Here is a 24,802-nt window from a genome sequence, read left to right as displayed (position 1 = left end):
TACTTTTAAGAAGGAGTGGTGCGCTTCAGTTTGTGGGGTTTTGATGGTATATCAGATTAACTGTCTCGGAGCCCGGGTGAGTCCGTGTTTGCAGCTGAAAGCTGCTGCCTCCCTGCTGTTTGTCTGGGTGTAATCTACCGTTATCCTGCCGTGGAGGTCGGTCAGGTCGTGGTGAGCGACAGAGACAGTCTCTCCTAGGAATTTAAAGTGAAACCCACATGCCGTTTGCTTGGCATGGCACAACTGACAATCAAAGGTAAGACGCTTGGACATGTGTTTACTTTTTATTAGGCGATTTTTATCCGCACTTAGCATGATCAAACTAGTTGATCACTTGTTGAGCTGTGTTGCAGGAATGTAATTGTAAAAGGAGAACATGTTAGCAGTAATATCTTTTTTTTTACTGTTTAAAAATGGTTCTGAAATGCATTTTTATGAATTCCTATAAAAAAATTATTTGATATTTTGCCTATAAGAATAGACAGACAGACAAACAGATAGATAGATAGATAGATAGATAGATAGATAGATAGATAGATAGATAGATAGATAGATAGATAGATAGATAGATAGATAGATAGATAGATAGATAGATAGATAGATAGATAGATAGAGAGATAGATAGATAGATAGATAGATAGATAGATAGATAGATAGATAGATAGATAGATAGATAGATAGATAGATAGATAGATAGATAGATAGATAGATAGATAGATAGATAGATAGATAGATAGATAGATAGATAGATAGATAGATAGATAGATAGATAGATAGATAGATAGATAGATAGATAGATAGATAGATAGATAGGTGAAACAACAGCTATATTTGTTGCATCTGTATTCACTTTGCTAAATGTGGTAATAAACCTCTTAGCAATTTATTTCCAGAGCAGGGATAATGTCAGACCAGATTAACTATTTAAGTTGAGACATAAAATCTGCATTATCCAGTTAGCTGCACGCTATCAATGGATGGGAATCTAGTATTTTTAGTTTAGAGCAGTAGTTCTCAAGCATTCACACTGTAGACCACTAATATGACAGGCTCTTGCAATAAAGTGTACAAGTTACTAAATACTGCTAACATTAAAAGGAACTTGTCATGTAAATTTGGATAGATCCATGGGTTTATAGGTAACAGGGCAGTGCCCGTCGATTGTGACTTAATAATCTGGAGATTTTTGAAACGGCTCAATTTGTTTGTATCTGAAAACAGCTTCTATCATTTCTGGGAGCTGTAGAGACCCACATAGAAGTACAAAAACCTGCAAATGGAATTTTGCAAAACAGGTCCTTCATAGGAAGTAAGCCCATAAGAACAGTGTTTTTTCACTTTTTTCATAAGTGTTGTGTTACACAACCCCTTCAAATAAAAGTAAATGCTGGTTGCCACATGTCCTAAAAATAGCTAAATCTTAATTTGACATTTTTAATGTAAGGAAGTGGCTTAGAATTAGTCACTATTGTAGAAATAACCTTGAACAAAATGATGAAAGAGGAGAAGCACAGGGCTTAGTTCCTGAATTACAGACTGGAACTGAGCTTTGTAAACCCGTTGAAGCACAAAGTTAGCCTTGATTTGCTTCCTTCTGTCAGAGATGTGAAAGACACATAGCTGTAGCCTCAGCTGTTTCACTGAGACACAAGTCCTGGGAAATGTTTCGAACAACAAAAATGCCTAAAGATTCATCTTAAAAGAATACAAGAACATCAAAAGATTAAGAAGAATAAGAAAAGACAATGAGCCAAAGTGCAACCAGTGGTAAAGAACTTGACAACTGGGTTGTGGGGCGATGGAATTTCATTTTGAATAAATTATATTTATTGATGTTTTCTTAATCTGTGCTGTACAGACGCGGAATGCTATAAAGAGCAGCTCCAGAGTGACGCTCAGTTTCTGTGCTCTAACCAGAGGATGGACACTGAACTGGTTGACAGTCTGGTGCTGCAACTCAACAGGATCTACCCCCAGATACTCAGTGACAAGGAAGCCTGCAAGGTCATTATATTTATCGTTGAGCACACATAAATATTCAGAGGTCTTTGCTCTTAACTTGCAAATTACAACTGTTTAGGTTTTTTATGATTCATCTGGTTTTAGGCAAATACATTTGAAAAAACACTGATGGTATTTGAATCACTTTGGTGGCCAACTAGTGATTCAAATCTTGCAGATGACAAAAACAGATATAATACTCAGGTATTTCAAAACCTCCATTCTTGTACACTTTTCTAGGTACAACACCAGTAAAGCAAAGTAAAAAGCCGGTAGCATCACAAATCTTCCATCTTACAATGAGCTTTAGGTACTTTTCTGCACTTTTTGCAAGTAATTTCTCTAATTTGTTGTTTATATCATCTGCACCTACCTGTGCCCAACACTTGGGTCCTTCCTTATATATGCCATTATGACAGAAAAGCTCAATCTTTGTCAGTTTAGAAAAATTTTAATGATAAGACAAAAGAGGCTTTTTCCTGGTACACCAATCGATCAACAACTAGGTATGTGGCGAGCTTCTGATGTTAGTTACAGAGGTTTGGTGACCATGAAGAGGCATTCAGAAACAATACTTCCATAATACATTAACACAGAAGTAGCAGACATATTTATTTTTGACTCCAAAGAAAGACATTATCAACAGTGCAAAGGTTCTGCCATCTCAAAGAGGTCACAGATATTTCCTCTGTACATTTGTCTGTCTCTCTGCAGTTCAGAAGCCTGAGAGTCCCCACTACAGAGCGGCTATGTGAACTGCTGCAGTACCTGCATGAGAAAGGAGACGATGCATGCTATGAGTTCTACAGAGCCCTTCACATCCAAGCGGAGGACGTTTACTTCAGTCTGCCCACTAGAATTAGACAAAGAGGTACAGCACTGAGCTGGAGTGAGAATCCTTCTCAAAGTTGTGGCTTTATCAAATCAGACACTGCATTTTTCATAAGATATAAAATGGAGCAGAAATGTTGCAGCAGATTGAGTCTGTGACATCAGTTTCCTGACAAAGCCTAGTGTCCTGTGTGTCATGGTGATGTGTTCAGACACATCATCTTGTGACTTTTAAAGACTGACTGTTTAAAAAGAAATGCTTGTCTGCTATAGTAAGGTCCATATTTATTTCTGTAGGCTGACCGTGTTTAAGATACACACCAGTCAAAGAGCTGTCGTCTGCAGCTTGAAGTTTTTAGATGAAGTGTGGCTGGTGCTGCTTAACCTTTATGATTCTTTGTTTCAGAGATGACCGACTCAATCAATGTGGCTGACATCCCAGAGCGACATGTGCTTAACGACAGAGGTGACTCCAGTTACCAGCTTTGTGCTAATTATAAGAGATGTTTTATACAGAATCATGCATCAGAACCCTGAACTTTTACACTTTTGTTACATTGCAACCACAAACTACAACATACTTCACACAAGTATACAGCTGGCAGTTTTATACCTAACCTGTTGCAAAACAATGTCCCAATTTTTTAACATTTCATGGAAAACTGTTAATTCACCTGCCAGTTTGCTAAGACATAGCTGCAATCTGGCAAGATGGACAAGGAAAGCATTCCTCAAAAAATGTAGCTAAGAAGCTAATAACTCTGGAGGAACCGCAGAGGTTGGGGAATTGACACTTACGTTATTAGTCATGCACGTCAAAATCTGACCTTTAATAAAATCTAGCAGGATAAAGACATTTTTACAGAAACCATTCAGACTCTATCTATCCAGTCTCACCTATTTTACAAAAAAAAAAAAACAATTTAACTTCCATTCTCATTATCTGGAAAGCTAGTAGACATACCTGAAATGACCTGCAGTCATCACTGTAGTGAACACCACATGTTTAAGATTTGTTTTTCAAAAGGCGGAAATTCATGTATGCTGCTTTCTGTCACTTTATAAATTTGCACTACTTGACACACAAAATCTCAAATGGACCAAAGTTTGTCTTTGTAACTTTACAAAATGAGACGTTCTGGGGTGTAAATACTCTTACAAAGCTTTACATCCTGATTAATACTTTAAATCTGTCTTTGTACTCCTGCTGGGGAATAAAAGTCAGCTACTTGCCTGATGGCATGTTTCATTAATGTAATGTCCTTACAGTTTGTGTTGGTGTGGATTCTGCTTCACTTCACTGATGCATACTTAAGCTCTGTAAGCTCCTGAACCCTTTAACCCCTGAAGTATTAGAATGTGGGGCCCATTGCACTATTCTGCCCCACCATTCATCATCCTATTACATCCAGGGCTCTGGTTTTATGGGTGAGTTAAGTTCATATTTAAAGAGGGCTTCCTCTGCCCTGCATTGTTTCAGTCATCATAAACAGTTCAAATGTGGCTCTGAAAACAATGATGGTGCACTCCCACCTTGTGATATTTTTACCCTTGTAATTAAAATATATTTTTGTAAAAGCTGAGTAATTATTTTTTTCTTTCGTTTGTGAAGGACCAATTTTCTTTCTGAGTTGTTTCAGCGTTGCAGTTGCCATTGCATTTCTCTATTATTACGGAGGTGAGTCATGCAACATGAAAACTTATTTCCACTCACTTTATGTATATGTCTATAACTTTTTTCTCCCCTTTTTCTGCTAACAGAGGGTCAGAGACTCAGATGCACGGAAGCATTCCTTCACTGCTCTGCGGTGAGACTTGGTAAAGACGCCAAGGACGTGTTCGTTTCCTATGTGGAGGTCGGGAAGCAGAAATAACAGGACTGAAATATTTCAAAAGAACAAGCTGTGCTACTTTACTCTACTGTGCCAAATCAGTTTCACATCTCCCTCCATAGAGAACTTTTGCGTCGTTTCTGCATGTAGTCATATTTTAAAAAAGAGGCACTGAATTTCCTCCAAAAGCCCAGCTGTCACCAAAATAGATGTTACATTCATTTGTGAGGTGGCTGTGCACTTCTTGATATTGACAGCACATTGATTGACACTGATAATATTGACTCTAGCTGATATATGGCTGCTGTTTTCTGAAATGCATTGCTTTGGTTTTTAACAGAAAACAAAAGGTCAACCTTTGATCAATGGATGTTTTTTTTTCTATTTCTGCTTAACTCTTGGTCTTATCATATGCATCTTTGTTCTGCTCATTGCCTATGTCCAATGTTATGGTGCTGCTCTTGTCTCAGTATAGAAAACTGCTTCAGAAGCTTGGTAATTTACTTGAGAAGCAACAATAAGCCAATATTACCTTTGACTTGATCAGAGATCAGCGGGTTAAGTACCTGAGAAAAAAAAAGCATTCTCATTAAAATAATCAAATCTAAGAACTTTCATAATTTTCTGGATCGCATCAACCAACAGCATGTCCCTTGATAATTTTTTAAACATTTTAAACATTTTAATAAAAATCAGAGGTTGTGAACATGTCATTCAAAACTACTACTAGCTTGCAGCACCTCTGTAGTTTTTTTGTTCAGCACATCAGAGGTCACAGAAAATCAGAAAAATAATGGATAGGAAATGAACGATCACTGCATCTCTAGGTCTTTCAAAAGACTTTTAGATTTCTTATTTGTGCACAACTATTAAATGCCATTTTTAGTTTAAACATAGCATAACTATATCAACATGCAGCTGCACATCTTCAGAACTGTTTTTAGTTCTTCTCATTCAACAGTGCCAAACTCCAGTGCTCCTGAAGGGCTCTGCATCTTCAAGAGCTTTCCTTTCAGATGTTAATTTCCAATCTTAAAAGTTGAAGACACCCATCAACCTCATTGGGCAGGAGTTTGACATCCATGCTGAATTTATTTCATTTAGACTCATACTACCAGATTGTTTGGTTGTTTGTCAGTGTGAACATGCTTTGCTTGAGTTGCACTAGTTTTTATAGCACATTTCTGTTAACATTTTCTACAACACGTTTCCTAATGCAGGATTCGGGTTAGTTAAAACAACACGTTTTCTTGAATACACAATATCTTGCCTGTTAATAGTAGTGCCTTCTAATGATGTTGGAACATAGCATAATTTATTTCCTAATTAAAATTAGGAAATAAAGTAAAAAGAAATAACACCGTTGATTCTTTTTATGTATATATTTATTTATTAGCAATTACATAACTCTCTGTACAAAGCCTAATACCAGTGTGACACTTCAGGAGGCTACGGTTACGCATATTTCCACTAGAGGGCGCTCCTTTTTCATTCATAATCTTGTGAGACAATGTTCTTGTCTTCCATATTGATGACAATAAAAAGCAGCAAACAGCGCTCATAAATTAATAATGACAAAGTGGAGGAGTAAAGTTGAGTTAATGTAAGGTAGCATTAAATACATTCCCTTGCACACACAGAGAGTTTTGTGTGCATGACACAAGCACGTAAAGCTGGATTTAAACATTTGCAAATACATTTTGCAGAAATATTGCTACTCCAGGGGAGTGGAAGGACCCACACACCTATAATCTTAAAATATTTGTTCTCTCTTTTCTGCAAAGGGAGACAGAAACGTAAACATAGCAGGAAATTGTATTAAATTATTAGGAACTGTTGAGTATATTCATTTCAAAGAGTGACGTTGGTTTTTCTGGTTCACAAAAGTTAAAACTTTTCACCATTTAACATCATCCTGACTGTTAATCTATTAAACTTATTGTTTAACGGTGGTGGCAGAAACATCATGGAAGTCTATTTCTCTACAAGCAGTGTTGATGTGTTGCTTAAAATGAATTGTAGTTAATTCAGTTCAGTTCCTTTATTGTCCACAGAGGGGGAAATTTGGTCTGTAGCCAGGAACTTCAAACATAGAAACAAGCTTCTATGCACCACAAATCTGGAACAAACTTCCATAAAACTGCAAAACAGCTGAAATGCGGAGTTCCTTTAGATCTAGCTCTAAAAACCCACCTGTTTAGAGCCGCTTTTGAAACCTAATCCTGAAACATTAATCAATAATCTCCTGTGCAAAATGTAATGCTATTGACTGTGTGTTCTATGAATTTGTATTTGTGGTTTTATGATGTAAAGCCCTTTGAAATGCCTTGTTGCTGGAAGGTGCTATACAAATAAAATTTGATTGATTGAAAATTGCATAAAAATGGAATCGTAAAGACAGAGGACTGCCTCTAAATTTTTCCGCTTCTCCACAAATCAACAGATAGATGCTGACACTTGGGAGTAGTTTAGTGTTTGAAGAGAAAAATAACACCATCAATAAATGTAAATTGTTCTTGGAAATATTAAGAGCCCCAATAGGAAACCAGGCAATTTAAACAGGCATTATTTGGTCTGATAAGACTTATGGTCAAATGATCTACCAATAATGATGTAGGAAACATGAAAAATGGATTCTTCTTCTCTGTTTCAGTCACTTCAGTACATAAAATGGACTCTGACTTGATCACTTATAGTGGTGTTGGTGACACAGATGAAACAACCTAATTAGAGCCTCCACTTTAACGAGCAGTTCTGCTGGGCTCTGATTCGTGTTGATTGTGACTCACCAGCTGCTGCCAGCCCAGAGAACCACACACACAGTCCATCTTTGATTGTAGCAGATGGATTCTGGTTAAAGCCAAACATTTGTTTCGACTGAATATTTTGGCCAAATGACTTTGGGACAACATATTGGTGAAGGTGAGTCTGAGTTTTGATGCATATCAGACACACCCTGCACAGATGTATTTATTTTATTGATCATACTTTGGGATCTGAGCCATAAACTCAACTCAAATTGAAATCTGTTCAGTTTTTGGGTTTGAGAGGGTTCATCGGCTCTGCGTGGGTCACTGCAGGACAGCTGAGGAGACAGACAGAGAACAGTCACATGTACCTAACTGTTGTTGTGTCCACTTTTCTGTTGGTCCACCAGCAACAAATATGTTGTTGATGCACCAGCCCACCTTTGCCACCATGGTTGTTTCTGTTTGGTTCGCTGTTCTCTCGCTGTGCTTGCAGCAGGGCAGGACAATGATTTTCTGGTAAATGACCAGTGGCTGAATTTTGTTTCAGTTTGTTGGTGGAAACTTCCACAGTAGTCTGGAGGGATCAATATGTACTTAGGTCAGGTAGATTAGCGGAAGTTAGTTCAGAGGAGCAGAAGACCAAAGGTATGCTGACGATTTGAGTGTAATGATGACAGAGGCTGAAAGTGATGATAATGTGATCAAACAAACATACTTATGTGTTCTTGGTCAGCTGCTGTGGTTTGGTTGATGGACTCCCAGGGCACTGATAAAGATGTTGACAACCACGATGATAAAAACCAGGCCTGTAGCCAGGTTCTCTATTAAGTTGAGCCTCCAGTGTTTTTGCTCATCATCGAGATTCCATCGTACTGCAGACAAAGTCAGGACACAGAAACACTCACAAGCTACTTATTCAGGGAGGAAAGCCAAGTCTTTAGGAGAATTTACTGTAAGTCATAAATAAATTGTTGCTTCTGTTTTAGCACTCTATGGACTTTCTGTCTTTAAATGACAACAAAATGACTAATGATTAAAGTTTTATTTATATCTGAGAAAAATAATAGACCGTCCCTGAACTCAAACCAAAATAAAATGTCAAACTTGACTTTTACGTAATTTTTCTATCACTTCTTGTTTCAGTTTTTGCTGGATATTTCATCTGGCCCGCAATAGCCTTTAAAGACAGGTGAATATGACAAGGTTCATTTTGCATTTAGCTCTACAATTTTAAAAACTTGCTCAACGTGCAGAAGTCGTAATTGAAAAGCTAAATACAGGTTAGGATCCAACAGCTTGCAGAACCACTTTCACCAGTAAGAACTTGAATTGTCTTCAGCAGGATCTTATCTGTCTTACATTGGCAGGGAGGAATTCTTGGCCCATCTTCTTTAGAAAGTTATTTAGTTCAGTAGTTTTAGATAAAGACTAAAACTGTTTATGCACAGTGTTAGTCATTCTAATTTGGACACCCTGGTTCTATTGTTTTATCTATTTTGTGATGTCACAACAACTGTAGCGTATGATATTAATGATATTTAAAAAGATTCTGCAAACTCAGTTGCTGAATCAACCTCTCTGTGTTTGCATCCACACCATAACAACCACAAATCATCATGACAGCAGTCAGCTCTGAGCATCTCGGGATATAGTTTTTTTATCCATTCTTCTTTGCAACATGGTTCAATTTTAGTCAGATTGGATGGTTTGTTTCTCAATTGGATGTAGATCTGTGATTTGACTTGATCCAAGCATTTCTGTTGTAGCTCTGGCTGCATGTTTAAGGTCATTACCCAAGTGCCAGGTGAGTGTTTGCTTTGCCCTCAAATGTTCTTTGAAGCCTCTGAAAAGTTTTCTTTCAGGACTGCGTCATACCAAGGTAACATCAACTATATGCTCAGTGTGATGTGCAGAGTTAGTTTCCCTTATTTTTAATTTTGTCGGTAGGCAAATCCTGATCTCTTCTCCCCAGAAGACTTACTGGGACGTGTTAGTTGGAGGCCTCAGACTAAAGTGTATGTAATGCAATGTAATGTTCGCAATGCAGCTATTAAGATACTCTTTGTACATTTAGCTGAGGCAGAACCATGGACCCAAATGTGTCAATCGTCCAAATAAAACAAGATTCACTTTTATGGTGCACTGGCAAAACAATACAGAGGAACAACAGAAGCCTGCCATGGGAAGCTTGTATTTCCTTTCTCATAAATATCCTTTCATAGTTGTTTTTGAGGACCTTGAATGAGCCTGTAAAACTTAAACTATGTTACAATAACATAACAGGACTGTTATCTTTCTCTTCACAGGGGACGGCTCGTGAATAATGCTCAAATTAATGAGTGTTGCCAGAAATTAATCTGCCCATAGATAAAGACTGAGTGAGCATGCATTTGTAATATGTTACTGACCGTCAAAGGTCAAGCGGTGCACAAACCCTGCTTGACTGTGTTCTGTCTGATGCAACTGGGAGGGGGCAGAGAGGGGCAGAGAGGGGCTGTGGGAGCGGTATGTAGGCCACTCAGATCATGCCCTGCTGGCTCTATTAGTCTGGCTTTACACATGGGTAAAAGAGGGGAAGGATGGAAAGGGGCGGCATTCCAGGATTTAGAATAATTAAAGTAAAAGGGAAAAGAAAAGACATATAATGTAACAAGAAAAGATGTAGGAGATCCAAATGGGCAAACATGAGGATCAAAGGGTCAAAAAACATCTGATAATTCTCATGTACCAACATTTTTCCTATTTAGACTCCAGTTTTACGATATAAATCAGCCACTTTAAATGTTGAGCAAATTCTACACCTAAAAATAAAGTATAGTGTCTGAGGTTTGCAGAAATTCAATAAAAGAGTCAACTGCATCTGCCCTACTACTATTTTTAGGTCAACACAGATTCAGAGGGAGGCAGATAAAGTAGTTTTTCTTTTATGGAAAATGACAGCATGCCTCCCTTTATGAGCTCATTCTGGTGGAGCTGAGGTGATTCAGTGTGACCTCATGAAAGTTCATCAACCTGCAGTTTGATTTGGTGGAGTCTGCCGAGTCTAACCTGTAATCCAATGACTTTTCTTTATTCTATCTAACCTATAAATGGTGACTATTGAATTGTGGTTGTTAAAAGCAAACAATACCAAAATACCCCTGTAACCGTGTCTCCTCTCTGAGCTCACCGCTTTCTGCTTGCCAGTTAGTTATGTAACTATATATAATCATTTAAAAAATAAAAAACGTAAATAAATAAATAATTGTGGTGTCAGGGATGCCACGGTTATTATCCCTGGCATCAGGGAATATATATATATATATATATATATATATATATATATATATATATATATATATATATATATGTATATATATATATAATTATATATATATATATATATATATATATATATATATATATATATATATATATATATTCAGAACACGGGAGGTCGATCACATGCCCCTGGTGTTGGTTGTTTAACCCTCTCAGGCTCAAATTACTTGAAAAGACTGTTTAAGTTGTTGCAAATCTGTAACCCCTACCTGGAGAGGGTTAAAAGCAAATTACAGATATGTATTTTTGATGTGCATCATAGCATTAAGTGAACTAAAATGAGGAACTTTTAGAGCACTTCATGCTTTTCTCTATAAAATAGCTTTTTGGAGATGCTGATTTCATTTCACAGCAGAAGTGGTTCATATCCTGGTAAAATGGTAAAGTACCGATCCCAGCTGTGTTCCTCCACACTGAAATTTGCTCCAAACTCTCAAATGGTCTTTTCTTCACACTCCTTTCAGGGATTGGCACTTTTATTAACACATATCCTAACTCTGACAGCAACTGAAAACCCAAAATTTTCTCCTTCACTGTCATCAAAATGAATAATTATAAATACCTGAAATATATGATTGTGGTTTATAAGGAATTTATTCTACACAGACGATACAGTATACTATGTTTTCTTATGGTAAATTCTGTTGATTTCAGCACATTTCCAGACACTTATTGACACGTTTTGACACAAATGCCAAAAGGAACAGAAGCGACCTCTCTTCTTTGACTCCCACATTTGCTGACAGACTAAAAACCTTGTCAACCATGACCTGGTTACCACGGTCACAACAAAAGACTGGTTGCAAATGGGTTATTTGTCAGTACCTGTGGAACTGATGTTCATGTGGGGCAAAAACTGGTAAAATAACAGGCATTGATTTTGCTGAGGTCTGCAATAAAGGGCATATAAAACGAAGGGATGTAGAAAAACAAAAACACCTCAGAAAAGCTCAGGCTTAATCTGTTCTCTTACCTGTGAAGATTAACAGGATCCCAACTGTGACTTGCAGACAAAGAGAGATGGCAATTAGGGTGACGACAGGGGTGTAAAAGGAACTTTTCGCCCCCTGCTGCATCACGGCTTTCAGCTGCGAGGCGTTGGCCATCAGCAGAGCCAAATCCAGCATGCTCTCAGCTGCACTCTTCTTATTGGCATAGTGGTTCATGTTCAGGAGGGGTGGTCCACTGGGCTGAGCATCAGGATGGGTGGCCTAATCAAGAAACCAAAGCAGAAATGACTTGGAAATGATGAATCTGAAAAGAATGCATGGAAATGAATGGAAAAGCAAACACTCATGTTTTGGTCAATCAACAGAGGAAAACTGTGCGGTGATGGGACAAGCAGTAATGCTGCGCTTCCTGTGCATGGACGTCAGGGGATCTGGTTGCTGTTCTGAACTAATTGGAAAAACAAGCAGCCATTACCGAAGAGTGACTCTTAAAAACAGAACCATTAGTGTAGCAAGAAGGGTAAAGCTTGTTCACAAGCATTTTAAGCATCTGAGGATTAAAAAATGAGTTTTACTTCAACATTTCTCCATTTTTCCCTCTTTTTTCTGTCATGTTTTCTTTCTTTTGATCTCTTTTTTTTTTGCCTGTTTCTGTTGCCCTGAGTTGAATGCTTCTGTTTCATAATCTGTTGACTTTACAAATCAAAGCAATGATGACTAATTGTCCTGTGCCTCCAATTAAGATTGTAGCACGAATAGACATATTGACCTTTCACTCATAACCCACTCTAACTGAAAATAATTAGAGTTAACTGCAAGTATGGACTGAATAAAACATGGAATTGTTTCAATGAAAATACATCATTTGTATGGTATAAAAATAAATAATATACAGTGCCATAATGATTCATACCACAAAAAAATGTCCCATACTGACCACAAACTTAATTTGTTTTTGTGAGCATTTTGTGTGATTCTCCAACAGAAATTAATGCAAAATTGTTGAGTGACAGGAAAACAAAACTTGCATGTTGAAACATTAATAAATAAAATTAGAGACAATCTGTCTCATCTGACTAGTTTATAGTAGTCTACAATGCCACAAGCTTTGCTATAAATATCTCAGGGAGCACTGATCAGGCCAGAGAGTTGATTGGAAGATGGATGGAGTTCAATATAGGACAAAGGTGGGCGAAAACCTGCAGGACAACCAACAACCACCCTGAACATACAAACAGAGATATAGAGTCGAAGTCCAGATCTAAATTCAATTAAGAATCTGAGGCAGGGCCAAAAGATTCCTAAAGATGTAATCTGATTTAGTTTGACCTATTCTGAAAAAACAGAATGGGTGAGAGTCAGAAAGATTTGCAGCTGTAAATACAGCAAAAGGTGGTCCGAAATGCCACACTTTTTCAAATACCTGTTTATAAAAAAAGAACCAAAAAAAAAAAAACATGTCTCATCTTCTGTCCACTTCATGATGGTGCACTGTATCATATGAAATATAATATTCTGATATATGTGGTTTCAATGTGACAAATTGTGAAAATGCTTATGGGGTATGAATACTTTTGCCAGGCTCTCATCCTCTCTATGAATGATCAGCATGTATTCTGAGATATGTTAAGTTTCCACTGAATTGATTCTTGTGTGGGCAGTGATTATGTAACAGATGATTAGCTTGGGTTTTGTTGTGAGTCCACTCCATCCTCGTGGACTTTGCACTCTGAAGAAGAAATTGTACAGAGTCAGCAGGCCTGGATTAGCTTGTTTATTAGCTGAAAGCTCAAAAATAGTAAAAATGAACCAGAGTTTCTTGATAGATTTCCAAGAAGGTCCTCTGTTTACCGACATAAGACCCCGATCCAACCACTCTGCAGATTGGAGATTCAATACTGTCAAGGCACAGGCAAGCGCTTTCTCTGGCTTTTCAGTAATTAGCAGCTTCTTCCGGACCGCCAAACCACCCGCCTTCTTATTTCCCATAACAAACCCCGCAGCTGCAGAATGCTCATCTTGTCAGAGATTAGCCAAACCACTGCACTGTTAACAACTATCTTCCCTCTGCTCCAAGGACAAAGAGACAAGAAGAACAGCACCCTCTAATTTGCCAGAGATCAGGCTACAGCTGAATAACAGTGGCTTCAAGATTTTCACAACAATCAGTTTGAATTGGTTGACTTGATGTCTGAGTGGAAACCACAAACTAAGAGGGAGTGGGATTGTTGGCACTTAAGAAAACCTCTTGCTACATTTGTGATCAAGTTTTACCTCTGTCCTTAAATAGGCCATCAGGTTTTATTGTTTTGTCCTTCAAATCATCACTTCACCCACAGAATGCTTCCCTGCATTTAACTGGAAACAGTGGGATGCAGTGTAGAGTCCTGGTTACTGTGAATTTAGGGCAAATGCCACAAACAGCTTGCTGTCGTGATGTGTCAGGGTCAACCATTCTGCTCTAAAACACTGACACAGTCTTTTCAAAGACAGGGCTTTATCCCAGAGTCAACAGACCACAGGGCGATAATACCTGTTGTGAGATCAGAGCCAGGAAAACATGGAGTCAATGTGTCTAAAAGCACTGTGGCAGAGTTTTTTCTCAGAAAATACTAATAAAGCCACGTCCCCATTACCATTTTCTTTTAGTTTTATATTCGGACATTAAAGGCCGAGAGGCATGTTCTCAGGAGCTGCTAGTCAAAAAAAATTTTGTATTTCTCAAAATGATTCTGTCTAACTGAAACCATACTGTGATGAAGAAAGTTTAACAATGTATTGAATAAACATTTCATATTTTGTAATAGAATTCTATCTGTTTTATATTTCTTTTGTTGGCCCTCAATAAGGAACAGCAAGCCCAAATGTACAATCATATGAAAAACTTTATCTTCATGTGTTAGTATGGCCCAGTCAAAGTCTAGTCAAAAATTTGTTGTTTGACAACACTCTTCAAACTTATGTTTTCATAGAAGAATGGGCAAAAACTGAAACTCCACATGTACAGAGTCGTACAGCAATACTTTTACATCCTTATCTAAAAAAATCAGAAAATAGAAAAATATGCATTGTTTTCCTTCTACTTCACTTTGATACAATATTTTGCATTGTTCTTATCCCTAATATCCAACATAAATAACCTTGAAGTTTCACTTCTGATTAAATTAAGCTGTGTAAAGTCATAAATCTGAAAATGAGACAATTATTCAGAGAGCACAATAGTGGGGAATGTTGAAGCATTTAAATTCCAGACAGTGAACCCAAACGCTAAATTTAATGAAACAGCTTCTTCTTTGTTTGTTGAGATCCCACCTAGGTTTTGGCTGACTTCCCCTCAATAGAGCTGAACTCACAAACTTACACTCTTAATCCCAAACTTTTTTACCTTTTCCCATGTTGTCACACAGATTAACACACTCTAACCCAAATACCTGCATGTCGAACTCTGAGAAACTATGCTTCGGGTATTATTCAGTACCACTAAGCTTTGTGCTTGACATGCAAGAACAATATCCATCACTTTAGACACTGTAAGACCCCTGCATTTATTATTTTTAATTGAACCAGCTGCTGAAAGACCAAATTAACCTAATTGTTCTGTTGTGTCTTCCCCTCACTTTTCCCTCATGTATAAGCACTTCTTTGGTTTCCATCCATCATGTTGCGTCAGCAGCGCTCTCTTTGCACTCACCTCAAACTCTGGCCCGTCTCCAGAAGAAGATCGACCCAGCTGTAAATCTAATTTCCATGATTCTCTGTAGGGCTTTTATTTTTACAGCCTCGCACAGAGCAATGCAAACATGGCCTTCTCAAAATGTGGCCCATCCAGCCACTGTAAGAGTAAAATACAAACTTATTTCAGAGCATGCATGAAATGAAAAAAAAAAAGAAGCAGAAAGCATTTTGGGGGGGATAAGACAAAAGCCTTTGTGTCTGCTTGTGATTGGTATTAGATTTCAGTGCAAAACAGTCGCGGATATTAAAAGCCTGTGGAAAGTCCGCATGTCGGATCTCCGCCCCAGAAAACAACCACGGATTTGTTCTTTCTTTCTAGATCAATGCGGGTGGGAGACACATTATAAATGACATCAGTTGTTCATTTTCTCGAACGCAAGGGTATTACATTTTGCATCTGCTGGCTGAGCTCTGAGAGACAGACGGAAGTATCTCTGGCAACCAGGGTCTTCCTCCTGCCTTGTTCCCCAATCAAAAGTGCACAGAGCAACACACACGCAGACACACATCCATATGAAATTAAATTGACCCATAGAGATTGAGTCTGCAAAGATGGCATAGAGAAGTCTGTTTCCCTGCCTTGTAAAATTGGATGCAGCTTTGGACTTCAGTGTATTATTACTTGTCAAATGGACGCTTTAATTGCCTTATAAACCATAAGGCTTACAAACATTTTGTAAGATGCAGTTTTACTATCACGTCCAAGTGTGGCTGGAGGAATCATGGCCTTATGAAGTGAGTATGTGAGTCTTTTTTATGTGTGCATTTAGGTCAGTGAAGTGGTAACAAAGAAGGGTGCTCATTATTTATAAGGTCACTTAGTGTCGCAGTGACCATGAATGTCACTTGAGCTACCATGCTTGCAGATCTCAGTTGAATTGCTTCAGGAATGGACTCATGTAGGTACATGAAAATATACGTACAGCATTGTTATATACTGTAGTTTGCAGTGTTTTAGCTAATATAGTGTATGAAACAAAGTATATTCAATTAATAGAGACCACATGTAGCGGATTCCTTTTCTTTACAATCTAATAACAGAAAGCAAAAGAAGAAAAATTATGGTTAAAAAGGTGAGCTAAAACAAATGCAAGCAAGATTGCATACTGCTGCAATTAATTTAGCCCCATTTTCTCACAATCTAAGCATTTGTTCAGGTCTTTTATATATTTAATTCTTTTCTGCATCATTAAATCTACAGATTCTAACATTGCTTTTGTCTTTATTTTGCAACTGTGCAGTTTGCAAGTAAGACCAACACTTATGTACAACCTGAAAACAAAGCTCAGTGCAGGATAATCTGGGGATCTTTTCTGAGGAAAAATGATTTCAGATATCTTACCTCGGCTCCACTTCCCCTGCTGCTGTTGTCGTTCATCATGTTCCAGCAAGCAAGCTGCTGCAAACTGAACTGTAAACTATCCCGTTAAAAGAGAGAGGAGGACCGTACCTGCAACCATATCCTTGGCAGGGCAACATCTACGCATTTAGTTTTACTGATATAGTGACACAGCATCGTAAATTTGTGTAAACCCTCCACAACAGTCTGTCTCTCTGATAGGCGTAGGAAGTCATTCACAACTATTAGCCTTTTGCAACAAACCCATGTGAAGATATAATCATATCTGCCTACTAAACTGGCAAATGTTAGAACCATAAGAAACTTGTGCTAAAAGCACACACAATATTATTTTTCAATGATCAAAAATATAGGTTAATAAAAAAAAAAAAAAACATCAAGTGCAATGCTTTGGAAAGTATTCACAGCCCTACCACTAGGTGAACTCTTTTTACTAAGTCATCAGATGACAATGATTAGATTAGATCTTCATCAGAGATCTACTATTTTGACACACAGTTGCCTGAGGTTTGTAATGCAACCAATATAAGAGCGCCATTTATTTTCCTTGATTCTGAATTGTTGCCCCAATTTAGTTATACTTCAAAAAGTATAGTTATAAGCAAGAAAAAGGACTGGCAATTTCATAGTTGCTTGATCTTTTGTCTTATGATGTCACTGCAGACACACGTGAGTCAAAATCTGGCTTTAACTTTACTAATGCTGCTTTTCAACAAAGCAACGAAACAAACAGGAAAACTGACCATCACGTTTGGTCCAATAAGTTGATAAATTATAGTGAGCTTGATAAGTTCATAAAAAAGTCTGTCTAGAAGCTTTTAATGACAACTGCTGTCATTAAATTCACATTTTGTGTCTGAACTCTCACGCAGTTCTTTAACAAACAAAATCTGTAGTTTTGGGCTGTTTGTGTGTGTGTGTGTGTGTGTGTGTGTGTGTGTGTGTGTGTGTGTGTGTGTGTGTTGTGTGTGTGTGTGTGTGTGTGTGCGTGTGTGTGTGTGTGCGTGTGTGTGTGTGCTTACTTTCTGCCTTTATAGCGCTTAAACCCTTCTATTATATTGAGAAATAATTATATTTATGATGTTGCGGGTCATTTTGACCCGTATTGTGTGATTCGTCTGAAAACAGTCAAAAATGAAGTCAAACCAGTCAGAACTTTATTTTAGATTAAGTGCACACTTATGAGAGATGAGAAGAACAGATACACAACTTGAAAACTATATCATTGAACTGTAACATGGGGTCCAGGATTATAGAATAAAGGCAGGATTTCGACCTATTTATTCCAGACATCTCTGATTGCTGCAAGTTTGTCTCTCCCGCGTCGACCAGCTCTGGTGTCACGGTTGTCAAATCGTATGACACAAGAGATCATGTGAAATGTCTCCAAAGACATTGTGTTAGGAAAATTATTATCTTAGTTCATTTACTTTTATATTGAATGGTTATGTTTTCATATTATTCCGTGTGTTGTTTTCTTTCCCTTTCCTTTATTGTATATTCTTAACTGGCTTTTAGGGTTTTCTCTTGAGGGTTGGAGATGTCTCACACATTTCTGTGTTAACGAGCCACGATGATCTTTATCTGTATCCTGAGAGTGGTCATCATTGGGACAATGGGACATCAATGGAAGACTCCCAGAACATCCTGTAGTATAGGATGTTCTGGGAGTCAATTGTTTGCATGTCAATTGGTCAATTGTTTGCATGTCTGAGTGAGAAAGTCAACCTCTTTGTGTATTCACATAATAAAAGGCAGTTGGGGACTTGTTGGACCAGGAGTCATTTTAATGACATTAGAAGATGACAATCTGCCTTGGCTTTGGTGTGGTGATGATGACCATCTTATCTTACCATCTTCCCCATCTTACCATCCTCGTCCCCTTTGTGGACGAGGATTGTTGCGTTTCTTGATTTTCATCTGATGAAGAATCGTCCTCTGAATCCTCCTCATCTTGGAAAAAATGACAATCTGGATCATCAATGGCATCTTCCGTTTCGAAATTTCTTCGACATCGCTATCCCAATTCAAAATCTTCAATGAAGCTTCTTCAGCTGTAAATCTTCTGGAGCTCATTTTGGGTGTATCTCTCAAAGAAAGGGCATGTAAAAGTGACAAGGAGAGGGAAGAGAAAGTCCCTGCTCCACACACACCTGGCTCTCAATAGCTTTTCTGAGGCAATCAAAACCAATCACATCAAAGAGGCATGTTTTTTTTTTTTTTTTTTTTTTTTGTATTTTAAACGGCTACTTTATGTCTGGGTCAAAATGACCCACAACATCATCTTTGTACACAAATTGTGTGCAGACACTTCTCAACACATCAAAGACTCCAGATTTTACTCAGAAGTTCATGACCCTAGATGAGGAAAAGTCACAAAATGTCATGGAAAAAAATAAGAATAACCTGCACTTTGGTCAACTTAAAAATCGAAACGGGTCAAATTGGCCCGATCATAACAAAAGTGTTTTAATTCGCTTTTATACAAATGAGATAGGCTTGCATCGCGTTATAACTGGTGTTTCAAATTCAAAATGAATTTCACTGTCCCCCAGCCAACCAGTCGTTGTCTTTTCTTGTTAAATTCGTGTCTGTCTCTGCTGGAAGGTGCAACAATGTGATGAGTCGGCTGTCTCTCTGGTAGCCCCGGCGTGCTGCGTGATTGGACCGTCCCTGCGGTCGTTACAAGGGGCGTGGAGCCAAGCAAAGTGAATGGGAAACACATTTTCACTGCCTCAGCAGCGCACGAACCCAACGTTGAGCAGAGGCGACGACAAGGGAATACAGTTGCGTGCTGCAATTACCTGGCGGGGAGATTACAGAAGAGCTGAAAAAGATCCCGCGGCGCGAACCGAGCCGCGTGTTAATTCGCCCACAGCCTCAGCGTGCGGCAGTTACTGACAAACAGTCGGTCGGGGAGCTCTGCTAATATTAAAGGATGCGAGGACTTGTCGTTTGATAAATACATCACATTCGTCATTCTTCCACCCTCGGCAGTGGGGAGGGAATGTGCTGCCCGGACTGACTCAGGATTTGCTGGCGTTTACGGTGTTTGACTCCCGTGCGTGAAAATGGGCTTAATATTGAGATAGGGCGTTCAGAAAGTCCACCCTCTTCGTCGCCGTGGACAGCCGGCTAACGTTAGCGAGGTTTTTTTTTCTTCCCAACTGCGGACCTGACAGGTTCGGTTCGGACTGCTGTGTAAGGTGTCGTCCCGGCGCTGCGTTTGCCTTTCAGCGTTTTCTTTTCCTTCTTGAAGAGGTAAGCTGTTTGGTTTTCGTGTATACATTTGCTCGTGTTGGTTCACAGGGTTCGTTTGATGCGTGGGGTGAGTGTATTCAGCGCGTGTGAACGGTTAGCTTCGTTAAACTGAAGTTGCAGCTTGCTAGTTTCTGCTGCACCTGAACGAAGATGGCCTCTGCAAACAATACGGTTTTGTTGAAATAATTTGCTTCTATTTTGAGTCACACCTGCAGACTTTGTCTCGAGGTTTTTTTTTTGTTTGTTTGTTTGTTTTTTTTTTTAGCTAAAATGCAGGAGATGGGTTAATTTTATTCAGTTGGTTTATATGTATGTTGTGTTTTTACTTCACTAAGTGTCAGTATTTCTTTTGCAGCTCTTTATCTGATGAAATCTCGCCTGTGTCATCCATCCCAGCGCTGTTTAGGGCCTCTGCTGACAAACTGCGTCACCGGGTGGGCGCTGCAGGTATTCATCTGCAAAAAAAAAAAAAAAGATCTGCATTTGGAAATTGAAGCCATGCCTGGAAGAACCTGGAAACCAAAGTGACTGAACTTTTTAAGTCACCATGGAGCCAGAGGCTAGCTGTGGGACTCTCCCAGAGTCCAAGCATTCATCTGTACCCAATTCTCAATGTAATCTCGCCATAAATATGCATGGGCCCATGGGTGATTCAAATGTGAATCTTGTGGACTCTCTAGTGAGAGGTGGAAGTGATCCTTCTTCTGTTTACCAGAGGAATGGGCATCAGAGATTCATCAGGAGAAGTCTGTGGTTTTCAGACACGGATGAGCAATCCTACGAAGCCCCTGAAACTGAAAACCGGAGCAAAATCCTGAACATAAACTTGAGATCAATTGTGGACAGGACACGAGGGACGAGCTGTGGGATTCAAGAGAGCTCCAGCACTGAAAGCCAGTGTGGGCAAAAAGACAGTGCAACAGAGAGCACCAGTGCGGATGAGGACAAGGAGAGAGTTGGACATGCTTTGAATGTTACTTGCAGTGATGGTGGTAAAGTTGCTACTAAGGCAGTGAGTGAGGAAAATGAAGAGGAAGCAGAGATGAAAGCGGTCTCCACATCTCCAGGAGGAAGGTTCCTTAAATTTGACATCGAGCTCGGGAGAGGGTCTTTCAAAACGGTCTACAAAGGCCTGGATACCGACACCTGGGTGGAGGTGGCCTGGTGTGAGCTGCAGGTAAAGCAACACAAATGTTCATTTCATTCATATGTTCTGTATGTCTTGTTAAGAATGTAAAAAAACAGGTCTTTAATTTTAGAAAGTTTTAGTTTCTCTATATTTGAACTTTTTACAGGTCTTCACAGGTTTCTTAACTTAGAAAAGTTGAATCAAGTATTTTCCTGAACTAGTTAAATTTGGGTAAAAAAAAACAGGAAAATATTCATATCCATCCATATATCAATCAACAAATTTTGAAAATTCCAGTACGAAAACGTTTCTGATTTTGATAGTTTTGAAATATTTTTCTGTCTGCAGTGGGAGTTTTCCCTATTGAATGGCACCTCCATTCATCCATTAAAGCATCTTCTAAATCGTATTAGGCTTAAACATGTGATGTGCTTATAGGCTGGAAGTGGTGGGATTTTTTTAAAAATTAGATTTTATATATCTAAGAATTTGGAAAAAGAAATCGGGATGTTTTTTTTTTTTTTTACAACATAATTTGCTGATCAGAGGTAACAGAGCGAAAAATTCTTAATTGTTTTTCTACTTTATTTGCTTATTTACTTTGTTCATCATACTAAACAGAACTATATTAAAGATACATTAAAAATAAATATGTCTTCAGGGAGAAATAAAAAAAGAATCTTAAATGTTTTTAAAAACTAGGTTAATGTGGAGGTATATAAAACTTTTATGTTCTTTATTTTTACAAATGGGGAAAATCTCCAGCTTAATGCTTTACAAAGGTATTAACTAATTATTTCCGTCCTTTGGAGACTAACAGGGATTATCTCTGTCCCTCAATCTCCCAGGAGGCTTATTGGGGACTGTAGTAGGCATGACTGACCCCTTAAAGATAGCAAGCATGTGCAGGGTTTATTTTCTACAATCTTGCTAAATTGCTGAGGATGGATTCAAATCATATTGCACCAACCTTCATTTTTAGCTATTACAGTTTTCCGAGGTAACTCTGTGACACCACAGAGCAGTTACTGGAGTGGACAGTGCTGGACTTGCATGTTATGACTGGTTCTATACCCTAAATCCCTCCCTCTGTGCAACAGGAGGTGGACAGACACACAGCAGCTGAGGTGCGCTGTGGCCTGCTGGGAACTGTGCAGCAGCTTGTGGCCTCAGCTCTGTGACTGAGGAGATGCATGCTATAGCAGCAGCAGCTACAAGGGAATGTGCAAGCCAAACCTGTTGTGTGACTGCATTGTTGTGATGCATATGATCATTCAGCCGAACTCTAAAGATAGGAATGAGTAACGTAGCATCATGCTGTCTGAATTCAAGTGTTTATGGTGTCTTCCTGACAGAGCAGCTGTTTGGTTCACGTGTTGATACAAAGTTGAACAGGAAGCAGCTTGCTGTTTTTTCCCCTTTTGACACATTTACTAACAGACACTCAAGAGTTGATGTCCAGTTTTAAAAAGGTACTGTGATCTTTAGACCTGCCACAAGTTTTGCATACTGGCCTATTGCCTATTTTGCTTGATAACTGTTTTGCGTTTGCAGGAGCTTCTTCTAACAGAAAAGAAACTGTTATAATACAATTTTCACATTTTCATCTTTTACACCAACCATCTACACCAACTGTTTTTACTAGAGTATTATACCTCTTATTTTACAATGTTTGATATTGACACTAGCTTATTATTTTTATTATTATACAAGATAGTATTTGTGTAGTTATTGGATGAGCAACTAAAATTATAAAGATATTTTATAAATTTCTGCTATTTTCTTCCATTTGCTGTGTAGATCATTACTCTACATGGAAACCTTGCTTTTGAGACTTTGCTTGGAAGGGAAACTAAAGTCTAAAACAAGACCTTTGTGTTATGTAACTCTGGTTGGTAAATTTTAACTACCTGGCAGTTCTTGATAAGTAGTTTAGTAGGTAACTATTCTTTTTGGTGTGAGAAAGATGGATATGTTTTAGGCTGTTGAGGAATTTCTCCCCGTCAAAATGGCCACCACATCTTCCATTAATCTACGATATATCTCCAGATACAACAGATAAACTTTAGTGAGTTGAAAGAAATTTGTCTTAGATGTAGTCTGAGACTTGGATAATTTCTGAAATTTATTTTATTCAAATTTTATACAATTTTTATATTTTTTTTCTAACAAAAACTACATAAGAAAAATAATTGAAACAAATGGATTGAAAATATAGAAATGTTCTAAAAGATGCAAATTTTTAATTTTTTTTTACTGTTCCTTTTTTTGATTTTCCTTCATTTGGATTGGATTAGATTTTCTTTTCACAGTAGACCCACTCAGTTGGTAAAATCAGAAGCAGAGTTTGTACATCAAATTACAAAGAAAATACCACTTGAACTACGGCTTGAGAGGCTGTCAAACCATATAGGTCCACCATGCAGAGATTGCATAACCAGAACTCCTGTTGTGTAGGATCTCTTCTTGATGGAGTAAGACATAAAGCCACATCCTTAACATGAAATACTCTGCTGCCCCATTGATCTGTGCTTGTGTAAAACTCCTGGTTGGTAAAATGTCAATTGTCCGAGTGAGTCCAGTCTGAGGTCTATGTTATACCCGTTTAATTTGATCAAATGGATCAGGGAAAACGTCTTCAGCTGTCTCCTTATAACTGAAGCCAGCACTGTGGCTGCAGCAGAGTAATCACTGCAAATTCTGTCAGCGTTTTAAAGTCAGGAAATACTTATCGCAGAAAAGTGATCATGGCTTGGCAAGACTTCTCGAAAGCGTAATTTATTTTTTTCCCGTCTGCAAGCACTCGCTGTATTGGGAGGAAATTCCGCAGTGTGCAGTCCTTCTGCACCAAGGGTGGTGTCGGGATCACAAACCTGCAGTCCAGTAGCTCTTCAAAGAAGCGTCAGCATTTGGACAGCAAGATTTATGGTAGATGCTTTGGTCTGGAGGTCAGCGACGTTGCCCCATGCTGTGAGGGGATTTGTGTTTTGATAGTGTCTGCCTGATGTGGTCTCTCTACACTAAATAGCTCTCTGCCAGTGGATTTGACACCAAAGAGCTTGAAAAGTGAGCCTAAACTTTGCTAATTAATCATGGAGGCTCATCTGCACCTGAAAAGTGATGTAAGGGTTACCATTAAGATGAGGATAGTGAACTGCCATTTTCAGGGTTCATTGCCCCTGTATTCTAACCTCCTATAATAATAGATATGTCTTTATGATTTTAATTTTAATAAGAAATTTATTTGGCTTAGGGGTTGATAGTTTCATAAGCAATATGTCGTCATGATATGGTTTTTCACTCTGTTTGCATCGTTCGTGAAACGATTGAGTTTATAAAAACCATTCACTTATTTTACTCAATTGCTGTGTGTGTAATACAATACAGTTCCCCAATCTCTGGATGCATTCAAAAATCATCAGAGGTAAAACTAAATTGCAAACCTGCCAGTGTGATGTTGCTGCTGGTGCTCTTCCTTTTCCTGCTACTTTTACTCAATCGTCCTAAGCACGTTGTTTCAGCCTTTGAAACCTACATAAGTCTACATAAGATGAAAGACATTCTAAAATAATTGTAATAGTAATAATACAATTTATTTTTACTGCACTTTCCTAAACACTCAAATGCGCTTC

At 38.4% G+C, this 24,802-nt stretch overlaps 3 protein-coding genes across 11 annotated transcripts in view; 2 read left to right on the top strand and 1 right to left on the bottom strand.

Moving 5' to 3' along the window:
* The first annotated feature begins 70 nt into the window (after positions 1-70).
* On the top strand, positions 71-7,021 carry LOC129370427 (caspase recruitment domain-containing protein 19-like). 3 transcript variants are annotated; one of them, XM_055046410.1, is made up of 6 exons: positions 71-256; positions 1,918-2,004; positions 2,721-2,872; positions 3,239-3,298; positions 4,445-4,510; positions 4,594-7,021. In XM_055046410.1, exons 1-6 carry the CDS (start codon positions 219-221, stop codon positions 4,704-4,706), a joined length of 516 nt encoding a protein of 171 aa, XP_054902385.1. In that variant the 5' UTR covers positions 71-218; the 3' UTR covers positions 4,707-7,021. The 3 variants fall into 3 exon arrangements, with proteins under 3 accessions (XP_054902385.1, XP_054902386.1, XP_054902384.1); XM_055046411.1 differs by having other exon boundaries at positions 2,716-2,872; XM_055046409.1 differs by having other exon boundaries at positions 1,859-2,004; positions 2,716-2,872.
* A 930-nt stretch (positions 7,022-7,951) lies between these two features.
* On the bottom strand, positions 7,952-16,801 carry LOC129370267 (ninjurin-1-like). The gene is made up of 3 exons (XM_055046119.1): positions 16,763-16,801; positions 11,709-11,946; positions 7,952-8,286 (listed from the first exon to the last, which is right to left on the bottom strand). Exons 1-3 carry the CDS (start codon positions 16,799-16,801, stop codon positions 8,144-8,146), a joined length of 420 nt encoding a protein of 139 aa, XP_054902094.1. The 3' UTR covers positions 7,952-8,143.
* Positions 16,802-19,440: 2,639 nt separating this feature from the next.
* Positions 19,441-24,802, top strand: part of LOC129370265 (serine/threonine-protein kinase WNK2) — a 47,157-nt gene continuing 41,795 nt past the window's right edge. For 3 of the 7 annotated variants that reach the window (XM_055046113.1, XM_055046114.1, XM_055046110.1), the window contains exons 1-2: positions 19,443-20,041; positions 20,397-21,218. In XM_055046113.1, coding sequence (XP_054902088.1) covers positions 20,589-21,218 — 630 coding nt within the window. In that variant the 5' untranslated portion in view covers positions 19,443-20,041; positions 20,397-20,588. Of the gene's footprint in view, positions 20,042-20,396; positions 21,219-24,802 lie in introns of all 7 variants that reach the window. The other 4 variants (XM_055046117.1, XM_055046115.1, XM_055046116.1 and 1 more) reach the window with 3 other exon arrangements.

The sequence above is a fragment of the Poeciliopsis prolifica genome, unplaced genomic scaffold (assembly GCF_027474105.1).
Source record: "Poeciliopsis prolifica strain line A6 unplaced genomic scaffold, Auburn_PproV2 SCAFFOLD023, whole genome shotgun sequence".
Taxonomy (NCBI): Eukaryota; Metazoa; Chordata; class Actinopteri; order Cyprinodontiformes; family Poeciliidae; genus Poeciliopsis; species Poeciliopsis prolifica.
This window is presented reverse-complemented; position numbering and strand designations above follow the sequence as displayed.